We start from the raw sequence: 27717 nt of genomic DNA on the forward strand, positions 1-27717 counted from the left end.
AAGCCCCAAAGGCCTGCCCAACAGATCAGAAACAGACATCAGAAGGCCGATGTGGATGTGTCAGAGACGACTATCAGCAGACGACTTCATGAACAGAAACACAGAGGCCACAGTGCAAGATGCAATCCACGAGAGAGCCACAAAAACAGGATGGCCAGATTAGAGTTTGTGAAGAAGTTCTTAAAAGAGCCTGCAGAATTCTGGAAGAAGGTCATGTGAACAGATGAGACAAACAATGAACCTTCATCAGAGTGAAGTGAAGAGCACAGTGTGGAGATCCAAAGCAGACCACCTCATCTGTTCAACATGGTGGTGGGGGTGTTATGGATTGGGCATATATGGCTGCCACAGGTACTGGCACACTTCTCTTCATTGATGATAGAACTGCTGACGGCAATCACACAATAAATTCTGAGGTGTAGAGAAACATCTTATCTGCTCAGGTTCAAGTAAATGCCTCCAAACTCATTCTACAAGATAAATATCCCAAACATACTACTGAGGAGTTTTTCAAAGGTAAAAAATAGAAAATTCTTGAATGGCCCAGCCAGTCTCCATCCATATGCTGAAGAGAACACAAAGGGGACAAGCTCCCAAAACAAGGAGGACCTGAAGATGGCTGCATTACAGTCTTGGTAGAGCATCAGCAGTGAAGATTCTCAGCACTTGGTGATGTTCATGAATCACAGACTTCAAGCAGTCATTCCATGCAAGAGATATGCGACAAAGTCCTAAATATGATGGCTTTAAGAGACCTACCATTGCTGTGTCCCAAACATTATGGTGCCCAGAAAGGAGGGGACCATGTAGAAGAAGTGTTGTCATTTGTACATGGTGTGCCCGAAAGGTAGGCAGATACCCTTAAATAAAAGTCTGCAATGTGCACCAACATCTGAATTGTTTGATTTGTAATTTTAAACTGTGGAACGGAGGGGTAAATCAAGGAAAATGTGTCTTTGTCCCAAACATTATGGAGGGCACTGTAATAACATGTAATTCTGTTTATATTTAATAGTTGCATTGCATTTTTATAATTAATCATATGGAAATTTGTTTTAGTAAAACAAGATTCCAGTTTACCTCTGCTTATTGGGACTACTTCTTCTGTCACTGCCTTTTTGTTTATTTATGCCATATAAGGTACTTTTGGATTTTTGTGCTGTTCCTGCATCATTGACTGGAGCACCTCTAGAAACAACCATTTCCTTTTCTCTTCACACCTCTGATTACAAATATAACACCAGGGGCCTCATGTATAACGGCATGCGTAGAACTCACACTATAACATGGCGTAAGCACAAAAGCGGGAATGTTCGTACGCACAAAAAAATCCAGGTGCATAAATCTGTGCATTCGCCAACTTCCACGTTCTTCCGCTACATAAATCCCAGTCAGCGTGAAATGTAACACACGTGCACGCACCTGCTGCCACTCCCCAACTCCTCCCAGAATTACGCCTCTTTGAATATGCAAATCAGTATAAATAGACCTTAAGCTCAGCGTTATGTGAATAGACAATGGCAAAAGCACAGGGGGAAACAGAATAATTTCAGCAAATACCAAGTGGAGGCAAAGAAAAACTTACTATTTGTTGGTTTAAACAGTGGTATAAACAACAAAAGGAAGTTGATCGAGTGACATAGCGTGTCGGAGAAACTCGAAAGCTCACGTTCACAAAGTCGCACAGTGCCCGAAATAAAAAAGAAATTGTCAGATATCAAAGTCGCCGTGAAAAGGCGAGTCGTAGCCCACTGTCTGAGTGTCATATGAAAGCTTATTAGGGTACAGAGAAAAAAAAATAGGCAAACAGTAGGAAAAAAAGCACGAAATGTCAACTTTAATCTCTAAATTTCCACTTTAATCATGTAGTTTATTTTGTCATTAAAGTAGAACATCATAAACGTTGTCTTAAAATCATTTAATTTACTAGTTTCTCAAATCCCATCGTAACTAAAGTAGCACATTAAATGCTTTGTTTTGTATTTGATCTTCTATGTGCTCCTATCTATGTGATCTTTTATCTGCTCTATATGACAGGACACAGAATCCATTACATTTGTGATATTACAGCTCTCTGAATAATTAAAATACTGAGATGTATACTTGATATCATTTTCATGATGGTAAGAGTTAAAGCATGTTATTAAACATGGGAACACGGTGGCGCTGTGATTGTTCATGTCTCACGCAAGATGCTTGCTGCGCTGTGCGTGACCTTCGATGAAATACTTTATTGCAGCAGTACTGTCTCTTTCAAAAAAAACCCCCAATTCCTGTCCTTACTTTTCTTTCTCCAAATACCCAATCACCACACAATCAGCTTTGTAACAGACGTGAAGCCATCTGTAAGCTTAGAACGTCGATTCTTCAAAACTTTTAAGGAACATTGAAATATCTTCATAGTACATTTTAAATTATTCTATCCTTCCAATGTCACGCCAGTCCCAGCAAGAATACAGCGCGAGGCAGGAACAATCTGTGAACGGAACGCCAGCTCCTTGCTAGCACTGCGACACCATGTCCTCACATGTTTATTTATTAACAATATAGGTTATTTAAATTAAGTTAAAGTTTTATCTGTATAATATAATAAACATATAATAAACATATTATCATCATATGTAAATATGCACTTTATTAAGTGGCTCAGGTTGTGCAATATTATAACTGTATTGCAAGTTTACAGTGAGGTAATTGTACTTATAAGTACAAACAGTTTACAAGGAGCACTTGATGGACTGATTGAGTATGTTTATAGTTCTTGGGATGAAACTGTTTCTGAACCGTGAGGAAAGGCTCTGAAGCGTTTGTCGTATGAGAGCAGTTCAATAGACAGCATGGCTGAGGCAGCGTGTGCTTGATGCTGTATACTGATAATTCTCTGCTGTAGATCTGTGATTCACACTCAGATACAGTGATATAAATACTCCAAGTGGTGCAGTGAGAGTAATATGGAAAAAGATGATCCGCTGTGGCAACCCCTAATAGGAGTAGCTGAAAGGAGAAGAAGGTGCAGTGAGAGTAACAACGCTAAAGCAGCTATTGTATTTAGAATACTGTAGTTTGACCATTCTATGGACCATTATATTGTTACAAGTTAATTACAATCTGACAGTTCTATGGACCATTATATTGTTACAAGTTAATTACAATCAGATGCCTTAAACTAATAAACAATATGCAGTTTATTTGTGTATTTATAAAGTCGCGTCAGGGATGTGGATCTACAAAAGAAAGGGAAACCACACTGGAACAGTAGCACTGCATTGACGCTGGGTGCTGCCAGTCTGCAAAACAGAGAGGAGAACTCGCGTATGCCAGGGTATGAGCTACAGTGGAAATGTGTGTGGCTTTACGACAAGTTTAGGTTTTATACATTGTGATTTGAATGTGGAAACGTTCATATGCAACATTTTTGTGCGTACGCACCATTTATGCATGAGGCCTCCGGTCAGGTCACTTGCAGAAATTCTCAGATGGCTCTGCACATATGGGGGGTATTGATAAAGGGGATGAGACAGTGGAGAGGAGGCAGGTAGAGAAGTTATTTTCATGGTGCAGGAAGAATCATCTGCAACTTAACATTAGCAAGACCAAAGAACTGGTTATTGACTTTCACCACACCAAAGAGCTTCTATGTCAGGTCACTATTCAAGGAATAGATGTAGAAGTGGTCCACATCAGTGGCAGGTTGCTTGTAGTGTAGCACAGAAGAACTATATGAAAAATACCAGAACAGAATGTTTTGGGTTTTTTTTTTTCTCCTTAAGAGACTGCATTCCTTTAATGTGATTACTGACATCCATCGCATCTTCTACAACAATGTGATTGCAAATTCAATTTTCTACAGTATATGCTGTGGGGTGCTGGGCTGGTAATATCACTTCAAGAGAGGTGCACAGGATCAACAAAATAAAAGGGCAAGCTCAGCTATAGGATACACTGTGGACCCCCCTGGTGGTCGTAACGAAGGAAAGAAGGAAAACAAAACTGAGTGCCATAATGAACACTGCTGCACATCCTCTCTGACAGCTCCTGTCTCTTCCAAACCAAGTCATTGCTAGGACGATCCTAGCAAGGATTAAAACAACCACTGACACTAAGCTAAGAGAGGAATGGATGGGTTCCGAGTTGGGTGATCTTCTCTGGATCAGGTAAGTAATCCTTCGCATCATCATAGAACAGTTGCTGGAGTGGCAGTCATCACTTTACATCGTCTTCCTCGATTTTGAGATGATCACTATCCAATCCACCATATTGAATGTCATCTGTAGAGTGCTTAGTCATTATGGCACCCCTCAGAAGATCATCAATGTGATACCTCTACAAACACACGAGTAGTTTAGTAATCTACAATGCTGATCTGTCAGGACCCTTCAGTGTAAACACTGGAGCCAAGCAAGTCTGACTCCCATTATCAACCACCATCATCACCTCATGATTTATTTGATAATGAGGACAACGATGGATTAGCCTAGGGGCAGATAGTGGACCTTGACCCGGTTAAGCACAAGGACCTGGACTTTGCTGATGACATCAAAATATCGTTACATGCCCATCAGCACAAGGCAAAGACAAACTCACTCTATGGTGTTACCCGAGCCACAGAACTGAAGCTCCGCATCACAAAAACCCAAGAGCCTGCAATTAAACCCCACCCATCACCAATGGGCAGACCGTTGACAATGTGGATTGCTTTTACATACTTGGGAAGTATAGTCCGCAAAACAAAAGGGACAGACAAAGATGTGAGCACCCAGCTCACTAAAGCACACCACTTTGTTGCTCTGAGACCACTATCGAGGAATAAGATCCTCAGTCTTCATAACAAGTTAAAGGTGTTCGTGCTCCTATGTTGGGCAGAGACCTGGAGCCATACAAAGCATTTTGACCACAAGCTGCAAGTGTTCATTAACACCAGCCTATGACACATTTAACGCATTAGGTGGTCACAGCAGATTTTCAACTAGGAGGTCTGGCAGCAAAGCTGGCAGCAGTTCATCGTCGATGCCATCTGAACAAGGAAATGGAAGTGGAATGGGCAGACCTCATGCAGAGAGCAGACAAGGATCCCATACCATACCTTGGAATGGAACTATCCGGGGGAAAAATGTAAAGAAAACGGTCACTCCTGACATGAAGAATCCTACAGTCAGAACTCAAAGCCATCAGTATATCCTGGGAACAGATAAAGCAAGACAGCCCAAGATAGGGAGAAATGGAAACTTATAGTGAGGGCCCTACTTCTCCAACAGGAATGAAGAGGAATAACTCTCTTACAAGACTACCACGATTTACTGAAATTCAATATGAAGAAAAAAAAAAAAAAAAAAAAACCATACAATGGCACACCTTCTTACACATAGCCCAAACATTTTCCCCCAACAACAGCTTTTTTCTAAAGCAGAACAAAGAGATATTTCTTTGTGAGGCAATAAAATGCTAACAAGCAAAGTCATTGGGCTTCACTTATTGGTCCTCCGAGGCTCTATGTTGCTCATGTTCCCAACAAAGAGCATGTACAAAAATGACTGGAGAGTATCACTGATTGGAAGTGTGCTCTTCAATTAGCTTTTCCTGGACTATGAGTGTTTAAACACATTAACTATCAGTAACTATTCATACAGTTGTTTGCATTTTTCAATTATTATGATTTAATGTTAAGTCAGACACACCACATCATCATCACATGTACTCGTGCAGAAAAATGAGTAATTTCAAAGGGCTTACCAATTACTTCTCACAACTGTATGTTTCTCTCATAGGCTTGCTCTTCTGTTTGGACAATGCAAAAAAAGTATTTCAACAGTGCTATATTTGGTAAAATGGTTTACTTGCTGTATGCTACTTTCAAATGTAACTGAAGTATGCAAGAATTCATACATGCTTGTTGAAAACAAGCAAAGCAAACAGTAAAAACACAGTGAAAACTTCCTGGGTGCATGGATTTCTCCGGGACAAATGACAACTGTCACATGTGCCGAGAACTCCTTGGTGATGTTGGTTAATGCAAGTCAGACATGACTTCAAGTGAAAGATCTCTGCTTTTCAGATTGTTCTGCATTTACTATAAACATTGTAAAACTGTTTCTCAGGAAGCCAAACATTTGGCCACCTTTCTTTCTTCCCCCATTTTCTTTCCATTTGAGGAATTAAGGATTAAAATTAATTTAGGAACAAAAGTTTTACTAACCATGAGTCCAACTAGTATGCAAGGACACAAATGGAAATGCATTTAAGACCCACACTAGCATGTTTTCATTTAAAAACACAGATGTATCTCAGTCTTCTCATTTCCTCCACACTACCCTGGCATTTTCAACTGACAAAATTTAGTACTTTTGAAAATGGCAGTGAGGAGTTTCAGAGGACTCCATCACAAACTGGTTGGTTCAACTTATTGTGTGGTTCTTCCTGTATTGGATTCTTCTCATTACAACATCTCATTCCCTGATAGATTTATGGAGCTTGTTGTGTTGCTTACCTAAATGCATCTAAATTATGTTTTATGCAGTTTTTGGAAGTTGCCAGTTGTATAAGTGTTCAAACTGCTTGAGCACATTGAATCCAACTGACATGTCATGACATGGATGTTCTGGCTATATATGGAAAATTTGTTTTGAGACACCAGAAAACTGGCCTGTGAGATGGCTCGCAGTACAAGACAGCAGACTGAAATTTATGACAGAAATTCTTCACGTGAGGCGCAATTGGGTATTTGCATCCACTCTCATACTGCACAAGAATTGAGTGCCGATTAAGATGAAATTGGGGCTGACTGAGGGTTGAACACTGGTGACTTCATATCTGACTGTAAAGCATTGCAAAAATTGCACAGTGAATGCTTGGTTTAAGATGTCTATGCTGCACACATGCCCAGTGTATGCAGACAATTATGTTAAATGCATTTTTGGTTGTTTGGATGAAAATACTTTCAATGTGAAAATGCAAGCATGGGAATTGATTACTTTCACCATGTTTTAATAACATAGTAGTATGGGTGTAGCCTAACACTGAAGCCAGGAAACACCACTCTAGTTGTGGAAATCTGGAACAAACTACTAAGACATGTACTTGAAGCAGAAAATTGATAACTTTTAAAAAGTATCTGGATGAGATTTTGGGACAACTTAGGTATCAGCTAACCAAACAAGCTTTATGTATTGAGAGTCTCTTCTATAATAATAACAACATTTATTTGTATAGCACATTTTCATACAAAAAAGTAGCTCAAAGTGCTTTACATAATGAACAGTAAATAAATAAATAAATATATTTTTTATATATATCTATCTCAACATAAGAAATTAAAATAAGACAAATTCTACTGTTAAACTTCGCATGTTCTAAAACACACATTCAATAATTATTTTATATGCAATTCCTCAACAGGCAATGCTATATACACTTCAACACTGGACTCAAAAACTAATTCCAAAAGAATTTAGTACACTACACAAATAATAAAAGATCCAGGCCAAGCTGCCAAAAAAGACAACTTTCACATTTCCTCTCCTCCAACATTCTGGAAAGCCAACCGTCTCAGAACAGTTACATATATTGCAGGTGAGGAAATCTCATGGAAGAAGAGGTAAACAGGAACAATCCATGCACCAAGATGTTTATTGGTAAATACTTGAGTGCTATATGCAACAGGCTGGCACAAATAAATGGCCATTTTGAACAACATAAGATGAAGATTAAAAAAAAAAAAAAAAAAAATCAATTAAATGTTTTGGGTCACAAAATATAAAACACACTGCCTGCAACTCAAAAATAAAATATCCATAAAATCGGGCTCACCGAATACTTTACTGTGAAGTTTGGTAATAAAATCAAAATTTTACATCCATCCATTTTCTGACACCACTTATTCCAATCCATGGATACAAGGAGCTCAAGACTTTCCTTGCAAATTGAGGCTGTAGTGCAGTTATATTAACATTCTAGAATTAACAAATTTCAAATATGAGTTTTTGTGCTTAATGGGAAGCGAATACATCTCATGTGTATTATCTTATATGGAGGTCTGAGACGACTGTTTGTTTTGCTACAGAATGACACTGCTGTCACCAGTTATCGATTTGTTTATATAAATGTACCACTTTTTTTTTTTTAGGTAGAAAATGACAGAAGCCTTTGGCCATGCAGATGAATTTTGTTAAGGAAGGAAAAACATGCAATGATCTGTGTTTGATTTGGCAAGAAATTAAGATTTTTCCAGTCAAAAGTATGTTTAATACTCAAGAGAAAAAAAATAACTCTTAAAAATTGAAGTTATTACAGAAGATTTAAGCATAGTACAAGGAAGAATTTTAGAGTAAATAAAAAAAACAAAAAAAAAACCAGAAGACACTCAGTCATTTATTCCAAAATGCATTCATAGTAAAACATCAAAACAATCATGCACACAGCAGACAATACTCCCAAAATAACAGCACCAGACCCTTCTCCTAGAAGGCACAAAAACAAGAGGATACTCCTCTAGTGACAGATTAGGGCAACAAACTTAAATACAATATGTACAGTTGGAAATATCTAACAATGCTTTTCTAGGAGTCAACTTTCAAGTCAGGGACTTGGGGTCATGGGATGCAAAGACTGTGCTCCTTTAAAGGATGCATTTTATAGTATAATTTACTTAAAAATACATAAACAACTTATGTTTACACCAGACAGCTGTTTCAACATAACTGAATCAGTGCCATAACATACATAAACTGTGACAGAACATAAATGAAAAATTTACAATTTGGAAAGCTTAATTTGCATCAAAAATATTGCATCACAGTGGAGGCAAAAAGAAACAAAAAGTTTGAGTAAAAAAGTTGTTCACTCAAACATAAAAGGTGCACCTGAATAGATTTTATTGATAATTACATACTACTTTTAGAATTACAGGCATCTACTGACAAACTGTTAAAAATATTTATGTTGTTGTAGTTCTTGGTGAGGTGAGCTACTTTTGTGCATGTGGGAGTACAGACTAGTATCAAGCATATTTTGCAAGATCATGACGTTAAGTGTAAATGTACTTGCAAATGAAAAAAGGTAACATTACTTAAGAAAAACTCTTAGAAACTCCAATTTAATAAGCTCTTTTATAAAACTTCCAAAATCTTAAGGATTTGCTAGTAGAAAATATGAACATTTATATGCTTTTTGCTTCAATTTAAGTTGACAAGACTTGCTTTTCTGTATGCTATAGGAAATAAGGCGAAATTACAAAAGAATAAAAAATGTCTACAAAATGCTATGACATACTTGCCTCTTTACAGAAAGAAAAACTGTCAAAATCCTATTAATATGTTCTTTTTCACATCACAAAATATTAATATTGTTTAAGTTCAAAAAGCATCTCAGTCTTCTTTAATTAAAAATGAAGGGCACCAACATACACTGTAAACCAATAATAATGGGAAGTAAAAAAAAAAAAAAAAAATCCAATGCTGTCACATTAGTTGGCTAATGATAATGACTTAAGAATTTAAACTTCCAGCATTACCAAAATATAAACAGTTACAGAAGATGGTAAATAACATACCATTTTTTTCAAGAATGGTAACTAACATAGGTGTAACTACTAATGAATGGATTAAAGAATAAAAATGTTTGCTTTTTAAGATATCAAACCATTATACTAAAGGAAGACATAAATCATGTGTGTGCCCCTCACTGCATGCAATTGTATCCATCTTTCAAACATCTTTACATTACAAAATGGCATCTGAGTGAATAATTAAAATTATAACTTAACGGGGTAACAGGAAAAATAGTTATATTTTAAAAACCAAGAGGGACAGAATTTTGATTTTAGGACTTTGTAACAGTTTGATGGGGAATGGAAGCCTCACTGACTGCAACCAGAGGTTATGGTACATGTTTCTGGAATGAGTAAATAACCCTCGCATAACTTGTGCAGGTTAAATTCATGTTGCACTTTCTTTTAAAGAAAATTAGCAACAAAACCCCTTTTACACAGGGAAATTCTTAAGTGTCTGTAATAGTTTAATTATTAAACATCTGAAATTATCAGCACAGCCATATTCTCATTCTAGAATGTCTTGCTGCAAAAGCAGTTTCTAAAGTATCTTTCTTCTTTGACACCAGATAGCTTCTTACTGGATGACAAGCTCTTGCAGGTATGATCTTGTGAGGTTGCGAAGTTCTTCCAATGCATAATCCTCAGGCATCGGTAAGCGGCCGATATGTGGTGCAAGGTGGTGAAGGGGTATGTGCAGAGAGTCTGGAGAACCCTCACCTCCTCGCTGAAGACTCAAAACAATACGCAAAATATTCGCCACTCGCTTTGCCATATCTGTCAAAAAAATACATAAAATTATATCAGTAACACAAAAAAATGAGTACAAAGTAATCACTGTTTTTAAATGTGAAGGGTCACACGCATAAATTAAAAATTAAACATGTAATGTAGGCAACTTGTTTTCCAAAACAAGCTATTTCAAAATGTAGTAATTGCACTCTCCTAAACAGAAGCTGGCTAGTAACGAACAAAGTATTATCATATTTCCAAACTGTTATTTTTGTAATCTAAGGAGGTGTTACAAAATACTCACTTATTAGGGGTTCCAAAATGTTTTATGCATTTTTATTTTTTTTAGTTCAAATGAACTATAACTGTAGGTATAAATTATAATTGTAACATTATTATTAAAATGCAACTGTTTTAGTTTGTTTACTCTCAAAGTTGTATTTAATTCAAATGTTGATCAACAATATATGTAATTTGGCCAAGGGTCTCCAAACTGTTGCATGGAACAGTTGTAGCCATGGGGTATTTTTTTTTTCTAAAGTCATGTTTTATTTCCTGATGCATTAGGCTGCAACAATGATAAAATTGGTGGGTGAAAAAAATATTGAACAAGTAGAGAGTGAATTGATTACAGGTGGATCTATGTTAGCAATAACGTCTTAAACTCCAATCAGCTTCCAGTTAAATGCAATTAATAAGGAACACTTTAGGACACTGCTGTACTGCATAGCTTTAAATGTAGAAAGTTATAGTGTAGGTAATGTGTTCATATAAAAATCAATTTTCTTCTATAGCATCAAGTATAGTAATTGGTCTGCTTAAATTGAAATAAAAGGCTTGTTTCCGAATCATGCCCATTTTTATCTGATGCGATTTTCCGGAGATCTGGCAACATGCTCAGTATTAACACAGGCTGGCACAAAAGCTATGTTTAAGTTCTTTCGATATATTTTATATACTATTACAGGTGAATACCAGTTTCTTAGCAGCTGCCACACAATTTATTCAGTGACAAGCATAATGCAGACAAAGTTGACTTTTGACTCTAGGTGTGAACAAAGGTATCAAGCTGATCTTCTAGAAGGAAGTGGGTCAGAGTTTCATATTTATTGCATCTGTAGAACAGTTTTGTATTCATATTAACCACTGTCCATTTTTTTCATCTAATTTTAGAAGGAGCCTAAAAATACAGCAGTCAGCACACCAAATAAAAGGGACATCTCACTACAACCACAGTGTATTGGAGTAATCTGTAATCATATATATTTTGATCTGCACACATCATTTTATCTACATAATTATAAATAAGGCTTTGCATGCATTTTAAATCAGACAGAGCTGTAGCTTACAATGCTGATCAAAGTATTTAACTATGTCATAAATAAAGGATTGATCAAATAGTCTTAGTCAATTACATAATGACACTTTAAAGTTGTTAACTTTGACAGCACTTGGGAAATAAAAGTCTAATAAATTATAATCTGATCTTCATCCTAAAACAGTATGACTGAACTAACAGCACACAAACCATTACAAACTGACATGGACCATACTGACAATTGGAGAGCTCACCAGTTTCTAACTCTGAACGTCTACATACATTTCCCCAACCTTGAACTTTAATATTTAAACAATATGCTCAATAAATATCAACATTTTAAAAATGATGTCCTCTCTGTTTAAACCACCAGTCTTTACAAGTTAAGAGACCAGATCACAATTTAGGAACGATTCATTCAGGAACTCAGAAAATTAAAGTGGTTGGAAACCTTTTATCTAAAAACAATTTGACATGTGATGTACATTTATTGTTAAGCACTTTCTGCAGATTGTGTATGTGCTGGTGAATTTTAAAACCATGTAGAAAAAGCACAATGCACTGTTGCAACCGGCAATACAAACATCCATTTCAAACAGCTGCAAAATATATACAACAAACCTGATTGTGCAAGTCTATCTTTTGCTGTAAAGCACTGAATAAGCTGTATCCTTCCACAAAGGGATGTCACTTCAGTATGAAGTTGTTCAAGCTCATAACCTTGACTGTCCAGCTACAAAAACAAAATTTTATTAGAAATTTAAAGAATAATAAGATTGAAAAACGAAACAAGATATTAAGCTACAAAAAAACAAAGCCAAAATGACCCCAACTACTCAATTTTAACATGTACAGTGCATCTGGTATAGGAATCTCTGCAGCAGTTCTAACATTTTTTTGTGTACCATCTGTTTGAACTTCTTATGCATGTACCAATAACACGTATTGCAAGTTATACACTACATAAAGAATAAAAGTACCTGCTCCATTCTTTGTAGTGTCTGTAATACTCTTATATAATCAAGAAAAACTTTTCCTGAGGAATCCCAGTCTTGGATGAGGACACTTCTTTCAGGGGGTGCAAGACCTTCCAAGAAACTCAAAAGGTAGTCATGGTTCTCATTGATGATTGCATCTATTTAAAAAGATTAAAAAAATAGAAACAGTAATAGAAATAAAACACAAGACAAAATACACAAGGCTTCAAATTACCATAGCAACACAAAGATCACAACTTTAGGAGTGCTTCTACAAACTTGTTTCATCAATCAGGTTGGGGAAGTAGATTTAATAATAAAATGGGCAGTCAAGTTTGTCTTTTAAGTAACTAATACTAACATATCGATGCTGTAAAACCAAGTGCATATTAAATTGTTTTTAGTCACTCAAAGTAATGGATTACTATTCTAATCAGGGCGGATTTTTTATCTTAAATGTGACGTTGCCAGGATAGAGTCAGACGATTCATGGCCCTTCTTTTTTTTTCGCATTAATGATTGTCACAGCCTGGGATTTTGAACAATTAAACAGGGACAATTTAATTGTAAAATCAAACAAACACTCTCTTCCACAGTGCTGCTCAACAAAGGAAGAATTTTTTTTTTAGTGGCGTAGAATTTAATTTTCAAAAACGAACATGTTAATTTGTGTTTACTTCCTCCATTCAGTACTTGCACAAACCATCTCTCTCAGCTATTACGGCAAGTAGTCTTTTTGGATAAATCTTTTGCTCCATCACATTGTGTAAAAGTACTAGAAACTATACCAAGTTAGTTGAGGAGAGGTGGTGAACATCACTTTTTGGATCTCACCATAGATATTCAATGGGTTAATGTCAGGATTCTAACTTTATTTTAAGGCAGTGTTTCCCAACATCAGTCCTGTGTCCCCCACTGTGACTGCAGGTTTTTGTTCCAACCAGATTCCTAATCAGTGACAACACCTGATAACTCCTCTCATTTAATTAGCTGGGATTATTTTTCTCTTATTCTACATTCAGAAAAGCATAGCAGCATGATTTTTACATTTATAAGACATTTAAAAATATTTCTGCTTTTGCTATAGATTTAAATGCTTAACTCTCTTTGTTGATTTCATTATATTTTGCCCTTTGTCTGTGCAGTTTTTCACATTCCCCTTAATGACAATTAAAAATGACCAGAGCAGACACGCTAGCAAACAACACTGAATAGTCAAAGGCTGCAAGTACTTTAGCATCAGACTCCCCTAAATAGTAAATAATTGATTAAACAATTAGAACACCTAGTAGAAAAGTAGAATGAAAATCAAGATGAAAATATTATTGAAAAAAAAAAAAACAACACACATTATTCCCATATAACTGCCTGGTACATTTTAAAATACATATACATATACTACACACACACTGTATATATTATACAGTGGGGCAAAAAAGTATTTAGTCAGCCACCAATTGTGCAAGTTCTCCCACTTAAAAAGATGAGAGGCCTGTAATTTTCATCATAGGTATACCTCAACTATGAGAGACAAAATGAGAAAAAAAAATCCAGAAAATCACGTCCGATTTTAAAGAATTTATTTGCAAATTATGGTGGAAAATAAGTATTTGGTCACCTACAAACAAGCAAGATTTCTGGCTCTCACAGACCTGTAACTTCTTCTGTAACTTCTCTGTCCTCCACTCATTACCTGTATTAATGGCACCTGTTTGAACTCGTTATCAATATAAAAGACACCTGTCCACAACCTCAAACAGTCACACTCCAAACTCCACTATGGCCAAGACCAAAGACCTGTCAAAGGATACCAGAAACAAAATTGCAGACCTGCACCAGGCTGGGAAGACTGAATCTGCAATAGGTAAGCAGCTTGGTGTGAAGAAATCAACAGTGGGAGCAATTATTAGAAAAGGGAAGACATACAAGACCACTGATAATCTCCCTCGATCTGGGGCTCCACCCCGTGGGGTCAAGATCTCACCCCGTGGGGTCAAAATGATCACAAGAACGGTGAACAAAAATCCCAGAACCACACGGGGGGACCTAGTGAATGACCTGCAGAGAGCTGGGACCAAAGTATCAAAGGCTACCATCAGTAACACACTACGCCGCCAGGGACTCAAATCCTGCAGTGCCAGACGTGTCCCCCTGCTTAAGCCAGTGCAGGCCCATCTGAAGTTTGCTAGAGAGCACTTAGATGATCCAGAAGAGGATTGGGAGAATGTCATATGGTCAGATGAAACCAAAATAGAACTTTTTGGTAAAAACTCTACTCGTCGTGTTTGGAGGAGAAAGAATGCTGAGTTGTATCCAAAGAACACCATACCTACTGTAAAGCATGGGGGTGGAAACATCATGCTTTGGGGATGTTTTTCTGCAAAGGGACCAGGACGACTGATCCGTGTAAAGGAAAGAATGAATGGGGCCATGTATCATCAGATTTTGAGTGAAAACCTCCTTTCATCAGCAAGGGCATTGAAGATGAAACGTGGCTGGGTCTTTCATGACAATGATCCCAAACACACCACCTGGGTAACGAAGGAGTGGCTTTGTAAGAAGCATTTCAAGGTCCTGGAGTGGCCTAGCCAGTCTCCAGATCTCAACCCCATAGAAAAATCTTTGGAGGGAGTTGAAAGTCCGTGTTGCCCAGCGACAGCCCCAAAACATCACTGCTCTAGAGGAGATCTGCATGGAGGATTTCTGCAGAAAACGTTTCACCTCTGTCATTGCCAACAAAGGGTATATAACAAAGTATTGAGATGAACTTTTGTTATTGACCAAATACTTTTTTTCCCACCATAATTTGCAAATAAATTCTTCAAAAATCAGACAATGATTTTCTGGATTTTTTGTTTCTCATTTTGAATCTCATAGTTGAGGTATACCTATGATGAAAATTACAGGCCTCTCTCATCTTTTTAAGTGGGAGAACTTGCACAATTGGTGGCTGACTAAATACTTTTTTGCCCCACTGTATAATATTTTTACCAAACTTAGTTTCTAATTTCTATATTATTCCCAAAACACAGAACTTGGGGAAATAACACACCACTTAATTAGCCCAGTAGTCCAATTAAAAACAGAAGCTGGTTGGAACGAAAACTTGCAGCTACAATGTGCCCCCAGGATCGAGGTTGGAAAACACGGTTTTAAGCCATTCCGTGATTGCTGTGGCAGTATGCCTTGGGTCATTGTCCCTTTGAAAGAGAAACTTTCTCACTGTTTAAACTGTTCTGGCAAGTTTTCTTACAGGTTCTGTCTGTGTTCTGCACCATTCATCTTCCCATCAATTCAGACAAGACTGCCAGTCCCTGCTGCTGAAAAGTATACCCAAAAACATGATGCTGCCACCACAAAATTTTCAAGTGGGGATGATGGTACCTGGTTGTAATAAGTTTATATGTTTAACATGTCACTAGATTTTATAATTCTACTTTTCTTTCTACTCACATGTACAGCTAACACAAAGCAAGAGTTAGCACATAGGAGCTCACCATATAAGAACTGCTAGGCAAGCATTTTAAGACAAGACAAGTTAAGGACAACTGTGGAATGGGCAACGTGCACTATTTCTGTGTGTCAAACTCAGCATAAAACTGTATCCCCTCTTTGCCTTGTTTGGAATTATTCACCTAAGTGGGGGTCTGCACAAGGAGAAAGAGTATAAAGCCTTGGAACATTGCCCAGCACACCTTTGAAGCCGACGGATGGATAGGAGATAACGTCATCCAATCCGGAAAATCCTTCCAATGTAGCGACAAAAATGGCAAACTCTATACATTGGGCTCCCGCTCCCGAACTGGGTTTTTGTCATGGCTTCCTCGTCTGTTATGCAGCGTAAACCGTCATTAAAGAAAGCCAAGTTATTTCTCCTATGTGATTTCTTACCACAGTATCACTAAGGGAGGGGTATCGCCTTTTTATATTATATCTATATAGTTTCGGGTTATGTAACATGCCACAATTACAAAAGAACTTACTCCAACAAGAGAGCGAGTGCCCCCTGCTGGATACACTGGTTGATGTACAGTGTTAGATTTATTCCATGCATTAAACTTAACATTCAAGCCAAAAAGTTCCACTTTAGGGTGAGAGAATGGGTGACCCGTCTATTTCGTGCATAGGCGGAGGCCATTAACTAACTGGGCAATTTGGTAAGGTAATACACTGCACTTGAGGAAAGCAAGCCTTATAATTATAGAGAGTAATTTTTTTTTTTTAAATCTCACAAATTTAATTTTCCTTTCAGAAATTTGTTGAAAGGTTTTCAGTAAAACAGTTTAGAACAACTGTGACGAGAAGAGGCCATATCGGCCTAGTTTTCTACTTAGATTTGTCATGATATACACTACTTTAGAGAATGTATTACCTTAAATATACTATAGTCCAAAATCTGAGACAATAACATGTACAGATAGTTTTGGAGTGAAATTCTTTCAGGGCATCGTAAATTTACACATAAGACTTGCTTTACGTACTCTGAAACTGCTTCGTCAAGTGCTTTGTAAACTTTAGTTCAAATAGAATTTATATGTACAGTTATAATTTAATTGTAACATTGTTATTAAAATACCATTGTTTTAGTTTGTTTACTCTCAAAAGTTGTACTTACTAATCTTTTAATTCAAATGTTAATCAACAAAATATGTAATTTGGCCAAGGGTCTCCAAACTTTTGCATGGAACAGATGCAGGTGTGGGGTATTTTTTCTAAAGTCATGTTTTATTTGCTGATACATTAGGCTGGAGCAATGACAAAATTGGTGGATGAAAATATTATTGAACAAGTAGAGAGTGAATTGATTACAGGTGGAATTGTGAATGAATGTGAATTTGTGAAATGTGAATTTCCCCTTGGGATTAATAAAGTATCTATCTATGTTAACAATAATTTCTTAAACTCCAGTTAAATGCAATTATTAAGGAGTACTATAGGACACTGCTGTACTGCATAGCTTTAAATGCAGAATGTTACAGTGTGTGTAATGTCTTCATATAAAAAAAATCAAGAGATTTCTTCAATAGCATTCAATATAGTAATTTGTCCGAAATAGAATTAGGGGACTTCAAACTGGGCAGCTGTCAAGTTGTATTCTCTTTTTCATCATTTGTACACAGAGGTAATCACAAACATTCTTATAAATTGTTTAAAGGTGTATACCTCTCTGAGTACAAGATGTTTGAAGTATTTGGGATTAGTTATTTGAATTGTAAATGTCCAGTAGGAAAAACTCTGAAAGCTTTTCATAAAGGGTGAGGGGTCACTTGGGGGCAAAATCACTAGGTGGGGGTCTAGCTTAAAACCAGCAATTTTTGGAGAAACTCTAAATAAAAATTTCTGCATGGTGTTTTAAACCTGTGAAACCAGTTATCCTTGTGCAAGGGCAGCAGATTTGGCATGACGTTTTGTATGAATAAGGTAGCTTATAGTGTATTTACAATTAAAATTAGAGAAAATACAATTGTTCTCATGTTTTGTGTTTGTTTTTTTTTTTTTTTTTTTTAAATGCCAAGGCAGGTTAAGAATCACATACTATTGTATATTAATATAATACAGGGCGAGCCAAAATGAAGTACCCACATTTTGCAAGGTCAATGCGTGAGGTAGAAGCAGCTGAGTGGGTTGGGGTGGATGTCTTTTGATAGGCGATCTGTCGAAGTTTTCAGTCGGTAACATGCCTTGGTCCGGCATGCACCATGCTTTCACTGTCAAAGTGTTTCTTCAAAAATAATGAATCCATCATCACTACGCAACGCACCTTCCGAACGCACTTCAGCATTACTCATAATGGTGACGTCCCAAATCGGAAAACAATTCTTCAGTGGGTGGCTAAATTTAGACAGACAGGTACAACATTGAACAGAAAATCTCCTATTTTACTATCATGTATTTTCAGTGTATTAGCGATTAGTGAAGGCTGCAGAGTTTGTTTTCACATAGTATAGTTGGGGGTGGGGTGTGGTAAGTGCTTTGTTTTCACATTGTACAGGTGGATGACAGCTGCAAGGTGCAATTATGCATTCAAGTGGACAGAAATATTTTCTCTTTGTGGCATAAATCCTAAAACTTATTTATAAAGTTATTTTTGCTACTGTAAATAGCTATAATTTTCATAAATGGTTTGGTATAATGTTACATTTTATCACATTCCGTTTTGTACTTGGCAGTGTAAAATCATGTTAAAAAATTCACAATACATGTTTTGCAATATGGATCATGTTTTTTATTTGTTACTGAACCTCTTTCATTAGAAATTAAGTTGATTATGTGGTAATATTTTAGAAAAATTTTATTTTTTGTAAAAACATTTTTGAACCTAGCAATGTTTGGTGCTTTAATTTGGACATTCAAAATGATAAATAGGCAATGTGTTTTTAGTAATGGAACCAATATGGCAGTAACATTCTAAATGTATTTTAGGTAAAAAGGCCACTGCATGTTGCATATTTATTGTGCTATAATTTATGTATGCATCATGGTTCCTCCACCAAACGTGCCTGAACTTTTAGTAGGGCATATGGAACATGTCCTTTCAGGTAGGCCTCTTGATTTTGTTGTCACTTATTTAAAAACTTTAAAGAAAAATAATCCGGCTTTTATACTGCTTCAAAACAGCAAAACTAGACATATTACTTGTAGATATTTCATAATATTTTTGTGGTTGTTCCTGATGCATTCTTCGACACGTTTATTGTGTTTCAAAGCTTATTCCAAAACCTTTGAAAACAACATTCAAAGAGCATTTTCTAGTAAAACCTTTACTGATTACCTATTCTACTGTAACAAGTGTATAACAATTCTGTAAGAAAAATGCATTCCCTTTATATAGAGGAGTAGAACGTGACTACTGAGTGAAGAATGGTGAAATTATAGCTTGATAAATCAAAGTAACAGAAAATGGACAAAAATGAGGCAGAGTTTAAAAGGTTAGGAAACAATATGCAAAAGTCAATATTCTAATATTCAGCACTTTTATTTAATATTCAGAATGTTTTTGAAAATCAAATAGGCAAAATCTCAAGTGCTCTCCCCAAGCATGACTGTGTGTGCCTGGAGTAGTTCTTAGAAGAGGACAAGTTTAACAAGTAGGATTAGCTTTGCTGTTTGGAAATGGTTTAGCTTTACTAGGTATGACAGTTCAAGCAGTAAAATATCTAAACATAAAATACATCACTACATATGAAGAGGCCATCCAGGCAGGTGGGAGGGCATGCTGCAGGTGTCACACCTTCCCCTGAAAAATGGTCCCCTTTAAGCACAGTTCCATAAAATGTTTACTGTTTTACTGAATACTGTATGAGCAGATAAGGAGCAGTTCGAAGGAGATAATAGCTACAGTGATTTACAATACTGTATAAGACACTTTCACCTACTTAATGCACATCGTAAAATACGTGTAATTATGTGACTAGTGACAAAGCACACTAACTGCAACTTCACACCAAAACAGACATCTGAACAGCACAAGTCCTCATCCATCTATTTTACATTGTCTCTGCGCTATACGTAATGCAACAAATAAAACCAGCAGTCTTCATACTTTTTTTGTGAATTAGTTGAAGTCTGTGTATGTGGAAAACTACATTACAGTAATCCCCTGCTATATCGCGGTTCAGCTATCATGCCCCTGCTACATCACGGATTTATTATTATTATTATTATTACTAGGGGGCTCTGTCCCCTGCTGGCTTCGCTCGCCCACCCCCGGGTTTGGTTTACCGGATAAACCGTTTAAAGAGATTGTGATTTTCATGGGATTTGTTACATATGCATTATTTTCATTTTTATTTTAAAACTTAAAAAAAAAAAAAAAAAAAAAACCACAATATTTGTCCTTTACTTTCTGCCATGGGCGTGGTTAAATCTTTTTCTTGCAGCACTTATAACGCTGCTCGTGTTGTGAAGGGGGGGGATCTGAACACATGCTAAAGAGATGCGATCGGTTCAGCTGCTGTCTTGCTGCTACTGGCCAGCTGTGTGTTGTGCTTGTCGCGCTGTGTTAATCACTTAAAAGCCTGAACGGCAGCTGTCCTTTTGCCATTTCGCATCTCTGCCGCTCACTTTGTGAAGGGGGGAGCTGAACGCATGCTAAGCAGAAGTGGATGGATCAGCTACTGGCTTTGTGCTGCTTCTGCCAAAATGCCTGCTCTGCTTGTCGATCATTTAAAAGCCTGTACAGCAGCTGTTCTTCTGTCTCACTGCCTTGTCTTGCATGACGTTAAAATGTTTTATAATAGAGAGATGTTACTCATATCCTTAGCCCGACATCCACATATCACGTGTGTTTACAAAGTGTGTTTTAATATGTTTACATCTGTTTAAAGCGTGTGGGATGCGTATTTTAAGGCTTAAGCTATAAAAAAAAAAATGTTTATTTATATGGTCTTTCTATATCACGGATTTTCACCTATCGCTGATGGGTCTGGAACGTAACTTCCGTGATAGGCGGGGGATCACTGTACTGGCTATTTTAATTTTGAGTTTGCATTTAAAGTTTAGCTGGTGAATTGAACTTCCTAATTACAACAGTGCATATTCACCGTATAGCACATTTATTTAGCATTGGCATTTATAAATACATTGTCCTGGTGATTTTTAAATCTGTTAAGATGGAGAAGGTCAAATTTATATTCTATATTACTTTGTGAGCAGAGGTCAGTAATTGGGTTAAAAAAAAAAAATCCACGAATAAAATAATCTGTGTGGTTTTTACAATGTCAAAGGCATTATTCAGTGGTTCAGTGGGCCAAATTGAGTTTTGCTGTATAGTTGAAACAGCTCCTCTTTCACCTAAATATCACGACCCGCCACAGAATTTCAACTGTCCTCTTACAGATTCTTCCCTGGGAATGAATGGTTGTGTAAAGTTTGGATCTATGCCATAGAGACGGCAACTAATTGTACAGACTTCCTGACAAAATAAAGCATGTATATGCAAATATATAATTTGCCTTTTATTATGAGAGAGAGAGAGGGTGTATAATATTTGATGACTAATCAACAGACACAGATGCTAGCAAGGTGTTAAACCAATAACATGCAATAGAAACCCAAATATAAGTAGTGGAAATATAAAACAATAGCTGGGAAAAGCATGATATTGTTTGAGGCACATCTTTTCATATAATAGTTACACTTTGAAAGAAAAAAAAAAAACTGCTTCCTTTGCAAATACAGTATTCATATTATTGTGACAAAAATACCTGGAATAGGAAACATATATATACATGTCTATATAGTGCTGATCATCAATCTTTAAGGAGTTTTGAGAGCACATCTAATACTGCATTTTGAAGTGAAACAATCACAAAAGCAAAAATATTGTTCAGGTCTGCACCATTCCTAAATTTTAATACATTACACATACCAGATTCTACAGCATGGCACTGAGAAGTTACCTGAAGCCAAATGTTGAATGACTAGCTTGTGACACTGGTTCCAGTGACGTGCCTTAAATAAGTGAAGTGCTTGTTTATGTTTGTTGCCTTCTTGACATGCACGAATAGCTTTGGCCTCATGGATCCATTGCACTGGAATAAGTAATTTTTCAGTAAGAAAATGTTCCTTCTTGGAAGATTCATCTGCTTCCATCAGAGAACAATGTAGTCTGAGCATCTCTTTAACAGCCTTTTCTCGCACACTTGAGGGATTATTTAAAAAAAAAAAAAAAAAAAAAAGTCAACATTCTTTTTTGCTGTTGTCATTAATCATATAAAAATACAAAGTACTGTAGACATGTTAAAAATACAATATTCAAAATAAAATGTACAAAACAACGGTTAATACAGCATCCACCAAGATCATCATATTCAAAATGAATTTAATACTGCTTTTCTATGGCCCAGATTTTGTCTTGAACTTAAAGCAACCTGTTTCAATTTTTCCCCTTAATTAAAGTTTAACAAATAATACAACTAGCATTGATAGGTATCTTGCAATTTAAAAAGCAACAAGTTGGGTAATATGAAAGTGAGATTTATAAACAATCCCTGCTCTCAAATAAATCTAGGGCATGCTGTTGGGATGGAGATAGAGGAATTTTGTAAACTCTCCTGCAGAGATTCGTTCAAGATATATTCATAATAAAACATGACAAATCTACACTTTAGAACTACATTTCTGGAAAGAAGGAGAGCCGTATTTGAGTTTTGGTAATGCCACACTATACCAATGCTAAGATACAGATTGAAGAGAAGAACAAAAAAGAAAAAAAAAATCAGGGCATATTACTTGCACCAATTTAAATCAAAGAAACCAATCTATATCTCAAATGACTAAGCAATTTGCACTTTTAATATGTTTATGTAGTAATGTTCCAAAATGGAAAAAGAAGGTTGCAACTGAAAAAGTAAAGTCAACATAAAATCATTAACACTACAGACAAATCGTGTTAAAGGGTGGTATGGTTTTAAACCTTGCTATGATTACAAATATATTAAAATTTGCATGCAGCAGCTAAAAGGTACTGCATAAGCTATAGTTCACTCAAATGCAACAGTAAATTATATTTAAAAATAAAAAAAACAGGCTCTTTGCATGTTTAGTCTGACATTTTCAGAAACAAATGTGTCTTCTGTGCATATATACTCACTGTGCATCACTGATGTGAAGTAAAACAAAAACTGCCTTTTCCCAAAGTCCTCTGCTCTCCAGTTGAGCTGCGTAACTTGCATGCAACAACCCCTGCTGTTGGCTGGATAAATGTGAATACTTTAAGGCTTGAAGCACATTCCAAAGGTGCCAGCTTAATCGGTAATCCAACCTATCTGGAGTGACAGTACAGGGATCAAGCAACTCCTGCAGGTCATAGTGCCTAAAATTAAACAAACCAACATATGAAATCAGAATGTTTGAAAACAATTTGTTACTCTTTAAAACTGTTTAAAGAATTTACATAACAGCAATATATATAATCCTTAATGTAATAAAAATACAACACCATGAAGATATTACAAGTCACTAAACTACTATATTTGAAAAGTCTCATTCAAATTTACAAGGCAAAAAACTACTCATACTTGCTTACCTGTCACTATAGAGTTTCAGCAAATGAAAACAAATATCATAAAGTGGCTTTTTTGATTTTCCTATATCATCAGGTTCCTGTTGCTCAATTCCAATATCCTCCAAATAAAGAGGAAGAGGTGCACAGGCATATTTCTGAGTGTCTCCCTGAAAGAGAAAATATTTCTCATTTGTGAATGTTCAACTACTAAAAACTGGTGCATCAATTAACTCATTTTAAAAATAAGAATACTTTTAACTTTGTTAGGACAAAAAATTGGGGAGGGGAGCATTTTCCATAAATGTACTCTTAACCAATGCAGCCACTGTAACATCAGGCAATAATGTACCTATTACACCTTTGACAGCCCCGGTTCCATAATTTGCTAGTAAAGGTTTGCTATAGTAAATAGTTTTGAAAAAATGTGATCTCTTGGAGAAAGTGAGCTAAGGAAACTATTGTTAAAAAAAAAAAAAAAAAAAAAAAAATTATATATATATATATATACCATAAAGAGTTTGCTGTCAAATTTTATAGCTAGGCTTTGTCCTTCCAGCTATAGCTATTCTGAAACTAATACAACCCCTAAGTCAGAGATAATTCTTACTTCTCCATCACCTTCGGAGAGAATAAAATTACTCAACATTTACAATCAAGTGATGTTGATAGTAGTATTTGGAAAAACCAAAGTCACCTAATGCAGGGATGACAATTTTCTGTAAATCTATGGTCCTGAATGAAGGGGGGGGGGGGGGGGGGGGGGGGGGGGGGGGGGGGGGGGGATATGAGTTAAGACCTCTTACAATATGACTCCTAATAGAATGACAAGATTTTGTGTCTAGAATCTGTTAAAAAGTTACTGCTCCCGGAGAAAAAACACCTAGCACAGAATGCAGCTTTCAGCAGAGTATGTGAAGTTTGATGCAGAATGTTTAAGCACAGTTGTGTGGAGTGATGAAAAAAATGTTTGATGCTCCAGAGAGATGTCTTCAAAGATTATGTTAGAAATAAAATGTTGAGAGCTTCTCAACCACAGTTGAGCATGGAGGAAAATGTATCTGTTCAGTTACTGGTACTGTGAGGTACTTCACTATGAAAAATTGATTAATGCTATTGAGTACAGGAGAATATTTCAGTAAGAATTACTTCCTACATCTTGAGAAGATGTTTTCAGAGAAGGAACAATGAGAAGTTAATTTTTCAACAAAACAATATTCTAGCACACAAAATGTTGCCTGAGAACAACTCCATCAGTTCTATGTTGGACTCTTGTTGAAATTGAGACTTAATCCCTATACAGAATATTTGGCTTTACACTAAATACAAAACTAGCCAAGAGACATTTATTCACAGATAATTGTTTGAAGCCATCAAAACTTCTGCAGCAGAATAGTATTATCTAGTCTGTTTATATAAAAAAAAACACTATCTACTATTACCCAATAGGTTAAGGTTAGTAAAATTATATTTCATTTCAGTTATTTTGTAGTTCTTTGCAAAGAATCTTCCAAAGATGCTTGTCATGAAAATTGCACTATACAATAAAACAGATTGACTAGTGATATCAAGAAGTTTTATCATCATCTGTATGTTCCAGGATATTTGCCATATTTTCAACTATAATTCTTGCTCACTAGGTAAAATGAGAAATTTCTATCCTAGAAGCAGAAAATTTTCACATCAATTTCTGTAATTAATATACTAGTTTGTATTCAGTTAATTATTTTAAAACGATTACAACTAACTGGTAGAGGTTATGGTGAGATTAAGGGATAGGAAAATGCCAATATTCTGTATCCTCAATCTCAGATTTTTTTTTTTTTTTTTTGAACAAGAAGTTAAAAGGCAACAAGATTAAACAGACAAATAGAAATTTGTACTTGGGCAAACCTCTTCGTTATCATAGGAAGGTAGTCAGAACAGAGGATTTGAGTAGCTACAAATCCCACCTAAAAAAATTAATGTTAAGGTCATGGACATTTTCCATAAACCAATTACCAAATAAAAGCTCTTTCTCATCTCCTTTATCGCATAGTAACTTCCAAATTAAACAATACTATACCAAATAAAACCATATTTACCAGAAAAGCTTCTTCATACTTGCAGAGGGCATCAGCTATAGTAGCCGTAGGTGATAACATATACCAGAGATGTATGGCAAACACATCGCTTCCAATCCAGTCCAGAGCACACATTAATAAAGCCATCTGAAGACTGCCATACCTTAAAAATAAAAGCGACATACAATTATGCATAACCATTATTTGACATTTTTAATTCTGGACTTTACATTTTACACAGACAGTGGATGTAACCAAGTGAAAACATCCTTTTCTAGATTTTTTACCTCTGTAAAGCGTTGCCATTATGGTTCTGAACCATGAGAACTAAAAACAGGCTATATAACTGTTTCCAAACATATGTACTTTGGAAAGTAAAAACCAATTAAACTTTCTGCATAAAAAGTAAAACAGAAATAACCGTAGAGTGTCTGCAAGACCTTTAAGACTGATATTACAATTATCAAATCGGCACCTTTACTTTTAGTCATATGTTATGTAAATTCAGATTAAACCCATATTTTATAATGTTCCTCAAGGGACACATAATCCATTCCAAAATATACCGGTGTAACAAAGAAATCCCTTCACTGGAATGAAAAAGTTCTAAGGGGAATTGTTATTTGCCAAACCACTTAAATAAATCTTAATGTTACGGGGAATGTTTTGTGTGAACAGGGCTCCTTATGATATGCTGACCTTTGGACATTGTGGCATGCTCCCCAAGTCACTACTGACTACAGTAATCCCTCACTATATCGCGCTTCGCCTTTCGCGGCTTCACTCCCATCGCGGATTTTATATGTAAGCATATTTAAATACTTATCGCGGATTTTTTGCTGGTTCGCGGATTTCTGCGGACAATGGGTCTTTTAATTTCTGGTACATGCTTCCTCAGTTGGTTTGCCCAGTTGATTTCATACAAGGGACGCTATTGGCAGATGGCTGAGAAGCTACCCAACTTACTTTTCTCGTCTCTCTTTCGCTGACTTTCTCTGATCCTGACGTAGGGGGATTGAGCAGGGGGGCTGTTTGCACACCTAGACGATACGGGACGCTCGTCTAAAAATGCTGAAAGATTATCTTCACGTTGCTACCTTCTGTGCAGCTGCTTCCTGAAGTGACATGCTGCACGGTGCTTCGCATACTTAAAAGCTCGAAGGGCACGTATTGATTTTTGATTGAAAAACAAACTGTCTCTCTCTCTCTCTTTCTCTGCTCCTGACGGAGGGGGTGTGAGCTGCCGCCTTCAACAGCTTTGTGCCGCGGTGCATCGCATACTTAAAAGCCAAACAGCCCTATTGATTTGTTTGCTTTTCTCTCTCTCTCTCTGACATCTGCTCCTGACGCGCACTCCTTTGAAGAGGAAGATATGTTTGCATTCTTTTAATTGTGAGACGGAACTGTCATCTCTGTCTTGTCATGGAGCACAGTTTAAACTTTTGAAAAAGAGACGTTTGTTTGCAGTGTTTGAATAACGTTCCTGTCTCTCTACAACCTCCTGTGTTTCTGCGCAAATCTGTGACCCAAGCATGACAATAATAAAAATAACCATATAAAACATATGGTTTCTACTTCACGGATTTTCTTATTTCGCGGGTGGCTCTGGAACGCAACCCCCGCGATGGAGGAGGGATTACTGTAATCCAATGAAACCAGAGAATGGTCAGAACCACATTTATTGCTGGTTTGTGTACTTCTATGAAACTTTACAACAGAGGAATCCAAGTACTTTTGATTTAACATGCAAATTCATAGATGACATTTACAACTGTAATATTTCAAAATAGTAAACAGTTTTTATTAATATCTATACATACCGGTTTTCCAGAAAGCAATGTGTACACTCTTAGTCTCTCCTCCTGTATATGAGAATCAATCTGAAGGTTACACCAATCCACTAGCTGCATAGAAAGCAATTCTCTGATGCCCTGACTCCCTGCTGCTTGTGACAGCAGTAAGGAAAGTCGATGATCAACTGAAGAAAAAAAAAAATTGCATTAAATCTTCAAGTTAAAAACTTTCACACCTATACATGACAATAGTTCTACAATTAGAATTTGCCTAAACTCAAAATCAAC

At 36.4% G+C, this 27717-nt stretch overlaps 1 protein-coding gene across 1 annotated transcript in view; it reads right to left on the reverse strand.

Annotated features, from left to right (window-relative positions):
• Positions 1-8347: 8347 nt before the first annotated feature.
• The window catches only part of nup98 (nucleoporin 98 and 96 precursor), a 160998-nt gene continuing 141628 nt past the window's right edge, over positions 8348-27717 (reverse strand). Inside the window, 9 exon segments of the mRNA XM_051926475.1 lie at positions 8348-10318; positions 12213-12324; positions 12572-12726; positions 21970-22211; positions 23163-23384; positions 23598-23743; positions 25658-25735; positions 25737-25799; positions 27457-27614. Of these exon segments, the coding sequence (XP_051782435.1) occupies positions 10119-10318; positions 12213-12324; positions 12572-12726; positions 21970-22211; positions 23163-23384; positions 23598-23743; positions 25658-25735; positions 25737-25799; positions 27457-27614 (1376 nt within the window). The 3' untranslated portion in view covers positions 8348-10118.

Source organism: Erpetoichthys calabaricus, chromosome 4, assembly GCF_900747795.2.
Source record: "Erpetoichthys calabaricus chromosome 4, fErpCal1.3, whole genome shotgun sequence".
In the NCBI taxonomy this organism is placed as follows: Eukaryota; Metazoa; Chordata; class Cladistia; order Polypteriformes; family Polypteridae; genus Erpetoichthys; species Erpetoichthys calabaricus.